Source organism: Pyxicephalus adspersus, chromosome 7 (genome assembly GCF_032062135.1).
Source record: "Pyxicephalus adspersus chromosome 7, UCB_Pads_2.0, whole genome shotgun sequence".
Lineage (NCBI taxonomy): Eukaryota > Metazoa > Chordata > Amphibia > Anura > Pyxicephalidae > Pyxicephalus > Pyxicephalus adspersus.
This window is the reverse complement of record NC_092864.1, coordinates 61303936-61309568: the sequence shown is the minus strand read 5'-3', so window position 1 is coordinate 61309568 and position 5633 is coordinate 61303936. Positions and strand designations below refer to the sequence as shown.

Below are 5633 nucleotides of genomic sequence, written 5' to 3'. Positions count from 1 at the left end.
GTTCGCAGATATCGTGCAGGATCGTTCGTTTACCAACGATAATAATTGGAAGTGTGTACGTAGCTTTAGCTGGATCATAGTGCAGATATAGCATATGTATAGAGGTCCCCTGATGTGGTTTATCAGTCTGTCCGGGTGGATCAATGAACTACTAACTGAGCAGGGATAACCGCTGTACTTTCCTGTAGAGGAGAGATCAGTGGGGTTCCACTCCTTCCCTCTCTTCATAGAACAGAACCGTGTGTACAGTGCTCCTTTGTTCTTCTGTCACTCAATTACAACAGATTGATCCCAGAAACAGATGTACAGCATGTTTTACTAGTGATGTTTACAACCTTGCCATTTTTTGGTACACAAATTAAAGTTGATCTCTGTAATGGTGCAAGTTTCAGTTATTCGGCTACTAAAATATATGTGGTATGGTATAGCTACTTTTCAACCTTTCTGGTTTATTACATACTCCTACCACACTGCATAGCCTGGAGGAGACTATTTGCTGTAGCACCGTACAGAAATAAAATAGTGTTACCTCTCTGCCCCAAATTGGTTTGGCTGGGACGGGATGATGAAAATCCTGTGCAGGCGCCCTGGAATTTATTCATCCCAGCACATGCAAGGGAAGCCAGGGTGAATAAGTTTCCCTGGCAACCAAAGCTAAAGCTGCAGATGCAGACTCTTCTAAATGAATTATTATTCAATGTTCCTTACTATACGTAAACCTCCCCACTGAGTGAAACCTCTTCACGATACCCTGCTGTATAAAAAAACTAGTTTAAACACATGGAGGCTTCGTTTCTTTCTTTTTTCAATTATTTTGGAACCAATTCCAGATGACCATATACTATATGGGCCTTATTTATTAAAGCTCTCCAAGGCTAGAGAGGATGGACTTTCATCAGTAAAGCTGGGTGATCAAGCAAACCTGGAATGGATTTGCTAGCAAATGTTTTGAATCCTGGACCATTGCAGGTTTGCTGGATCACCCAGTTTTACTGATGAAAGTGTATCCTCTCCAGCCTTGGAGAGCTTTAATAAAGCCGGCCATATATATAAACTTTACCTCTTGCTTAATATCCATGCCTAACAAAGTAGATGTGTTTTTTGGGGAAATTCTTATTGTTTATATTCAGATTACTGCAGTCTATAGCTCAGTGATACTACAATGGCACCTTCTCTTTATAAGAAACTGGTCCATACTCCTGACATCTTTACATGATGTGGTTACTGCTTGTATGTCACACGTTATACCTTGTCACTGTTTTCTCAATAAATAATAATTTGGGGGGGGGGGGATATTGAAGAACAATGCATTTGTGAAGCATAAAGAATCAATAAATGCAATTTAGGCCAAATGATTATTTGACAAAGTAGATTTGATTTTTATTTTCATGCATATTTCTCTATGCCTGTTCTAATCACTTACTGTTTTTTAACTATAAAATAAATCTGTCATGATTATCTACGTAATGTTTTATTTGTTATAACTTTTTTTCTTTAGGAAAACCTGAGTAGTTTCAATGAAGTGGAGATTACCATCCTGGCCAATACTTTGGAGTGGCTTAATAGTGACAGAAATGTGAATATGTTAAAATTTGGCCTACGGTAAGAACTTTTTATAGACTAAACTTGCATTGCAAAACAAAGCAGATCTTCCAATAAATATTTAATCGTTCTGATGATTTACATGGCTTTTATTTAAACCATATAAAAGGTATATATTTCACAAACATTCATTTAAAGCATACTTCTTAACAGAGTTTCTTATTTCTATATACCCCATCCTGCCATTGGTAACCTATTAGTTAAATTAGATTTCTGAGTGCTGAACTCTAGCTAGATATACACTAGTGAATACAATCTTGATATCGTTTATACATTATTAAAGGTTTTCTTTGTAAAGCCAGCAGTGTAAGTACATGGAATAGACTTGGTATCAGGCTTGGGCAGTCTTTGTATAGCAGATGCAACATAGGCCAGTTAATTGAGTCTCAGTGTTCCTGTTCTAACAAGGGGTATCCTGATAGTAGGGATGATCATGGTGACATTAATAAATGTGCTTGTTGGTCTTCTGTTCCAATGTTTTCACTGTACAGCTACAGACTAGGTGAGGAACCTAAATTGTTACTTAAAGCAAAAGTAAAGCCAAAACAAAAAAAACACACCTTTATCCTGTAGATATGTCTATCCGTTGGAAGGTTTCTTTGGGTTCCGAGTCATCCCAGGATCTGTCTTTGGCTGGGCGCCGACATATTCTTCTCTTTTCTTCCTGCGCCACCCGATCTCGCACTGTGCATGCGTAATATTGGCAATTTTTTTTCCATTAATGAAAAGGCTCCTCAAGCAGCAGCCAGGAGCCTCCCGGGATGTGTGACGTAGGTATCCTGGGAGGCTTTGCGCTCCGTTTTTTTTTTGCACTTTTTTTTTTTTTTTTTTTTTAAATGGTGTTGCATTTAAAAAATAGATACAAAGATTAAAAGACAGGGTAGACAACCCTTTTATTTAAAAAAAAAAAAGTGGAAATGTTGCCAATAACAGCACTTTTTGCAATGTTTCTTGGATAACATAAGCACAGAACTTCCCCTCCCTTCTCTATGCCCAAACACTTCGTTTTTTCTGTTTTACTGAGTCCCTTCCTAAATTTGAAAGCACTATAGTACAGAAAAAAGTAATGTAGGGATAAAAAGTTAGATATCTTTACCTTTACACTGTTTTTTTTATTAATAAAATGCATGTGCATTACTACTTATACCACTTGCTGCTCAGGAGAGTAACCATCATTTCCATCTATTCATTGACTGACCACCCTCCTTCCACAATCTTAGCCATATTGATTTCTGTTGTGTTTTTCACATATAATTGGCTCCTACATTTAAACAAGTTTGCCAAGCTCCGCATTAGCAGCTAATTTATTTCAATTTATATTCTTTATGTGCTTTATTTGTTGCTCTTATCACTTTATCAGAAGTTGGAAAAAAGTATAAAAATGTGTTTCTTGTCTAGCTTACTAATGGATCTGAAGATTGAAGAGTTTAATGGAGTGGTGCCACTTCTTACCATGATGAAAGCCACTGGAACAACTGCATCTTTAAGCCTTAAATTAAAGTTTGAGGTAAATATAGAAGCTAAATGATTTCACTTGTTAGTGTCCACTGTTGCAGACTAGACTAGTTCCCGGTTCTTGTATACCCATTTTTACACTTTCATAGTCTTTGTTTTTATGAACGGCAATAGATTCTGTTGATATTTACATGATGACAGCAACTGGTTTTGTTGTACAGGTAGTCACGGAGTTACATCCGTGACAGGGACTGCAGGTTTGTTCTTAAATTGAATTTGTATGTAAGTCAGAACAGGTACATTATTTTAATAATCACAATTAGGACAGATATTTGTATTATTAGGCAGCATGGTGTCAGTTACTGTTTAAAATCCTCACTGTGCGTTAATCACAAACAAAGCAAAAGGAAAAAATCTTTATGGAGCCTAGACATTTATTAACTTCTGAAGCATGGTGTCCTTTGATATGCAAAAAGAAACAACTGCAGAGTTTGTCTTGGTCATTAAAGAGTTACAAGAGGCTGCAGAAAGAGCTCAGTTCCTAAGATCACCCACAACTGCAGCTGTGTTTAGCAAAAGATTTCTTCTGCAAGTCATGCAAACCGGCAGACGAGCGAGCAGGAAAGCCCCGTTCCTATCATCCGTATGTCGGATGTCCTTAACCCAGGGACTACCTGTATATAGTTGCATCTATGGCTTTAGGTGTCAGTTGTAATGGTGGCCCAAGCAATGTGATATGTATAGGAAGTCTCCACATTGTATTCTCAAAAACAGGAGTGGGATTTATTGCATGTTTCACTTATTCACTGTAAGCTAGCCCAAATCTGATCTTACTATCATTGCTCTCTTCTGGTACAGTGAGAGAGGATTACCCATTGACGTCATTGAGCCCCATACCTTTTTGGGTGATATATAGAAAGGACATCAAAGAGGTAGAATTATGAGATATAAGATTATATATTACAGTCTCCTCACATTGTCCTCCCCACTTATTTATAGCTGGGATTGCCCTTGGAGTGTTTTTCTTGTTTCAGTTACGATTACTGTATCATATATTTATACACACATTAAAGCTTTTTTCTTTTATTTTTTTTTAAGAAAAAAGCTTTGCAGATGGTTGACAGATTTAATGTTGCACAGAGCGAAAACCTGTTTTATATCCTTCATGATATCAACTTCTATTCTGAACATCTCCTGAATGCTTGCAGTCGTAAACTCATAGGTAGGTAATGATATGTTTATAAAACTATAAACACATAGTTACATTTTGTATAATGTATACATTTTAACAAAATTTTTACAATACATTTGTCACAAACCTGTACAAGCAAGTTATTTTTTAGTGGAAATTAACATATACCATTGAGTAGATCCAGAGAACTAGACATTTACAATTATTTTGAAATCTTTTTTTTACTCTTTAATCTTGATTTTGCTGGAAAATGTTGTGCTGATCCAGTTTGTGATTTACTATAACGTCTTACCTATATTATTAATAATAACTTGTATTTATATAGTGTCAGAAATTACCCATAGCTTCATAAAATCTATAGTCATGTTTCCATCTAACCCACATGAAGTTGACTGTCCTCATGGTTATATATATTGTTTCCCCATTTTTTTAATTTCAACATAATGTTCCTCAGTCATTTGACAGTACTTTATTTCTATTTTGGAAATATAAAATAGTGCTTTATTTGGGACGTATAGAATCCAGAATCTGTAGACCATTTCAGCCAAATAGCCCTAGAACAGAACTGGATAGGAGAATGAAAACTTTCAACCGCCTATTCTTTCAATGTCATCTGATTTCATTTTCTGTCTGCTTTTTTGGCTTAGATGGCATAGATGAGCTGTCATATAACAACATTGTTAACCTCCTATCTTGCTGCTGTAAATTGGTTTATAGCAATGAAAGCATGTTCACTGTATTTGGAGATCATATTATGAAGACAATTTGCTTATGGAAGCCACAACAGGTAAAATCCCTGAAAAAATATATTTTGTGTGAAATCATCCTTCTCTCCCTTTTTCTTTTTCATCCAGTAATCATTATCCTGTCTTTGTGTATTTAAACTGCTATTAAGCTGATTACAAACAACAATGTACTATTGTATGTCTTCAATTATCTCAAAAAATGCCACATGCTTTTTGCAGCATGCATTTAGAAGAAGAGATTCAAAAATTATTGGGACTTTTTTAAGCATCAAATGACCACGTTTCAAATTTACAAAAAAATATATTCCAAAAAACACATACATATACAAATACAATAATAAATAACTATCACTATTTTACAACCACTTGTCTCAAAAAAACATTTTACTCGCAACAGTCCGCTTCTCATTACATTACACATAATTAAAATCTTGTCTAGAAAATAGGAAAAAAAACATTTGTAACATATATGGCCAAAAGCCGAAAAAAATTTAAACATATTTATTTAAACAGCACAATACTTACAACTAAAGCTACGTACACACGTCAGATTTTTATCGCCCGATAAGCGGCATCGGCCAATTATCGGGCGAAAATCTGCCGTGTGTACAGTCGGTGTCGTGTCGGTGTCGTCCATC

General features: G+C 35.7%; 1 protein-coding gene across 1 annotated transcript in view; it reads left to right on the top strand.

Annotated features, from left to right (window-relative positions):
- FASTKD2 (FAST kinase domains 2) overlaps positions 1–5633 on the top strand; it is a gene marked incomplete in the record, with an annotated part of 19635 nt that overhangs the window by 4737 nt on the left and 9265 nt on the right. Inside the window, 3 exon segments of the mRNA XM_072418702.1 lie at positions 1499–1602; positions 3001–3109; positions 4156–4279. Coding sequence (XP_072274803.1) covers positions 1499–1602; positions 3001–3109; positions 4156–4279 — 337 coding nt within the window.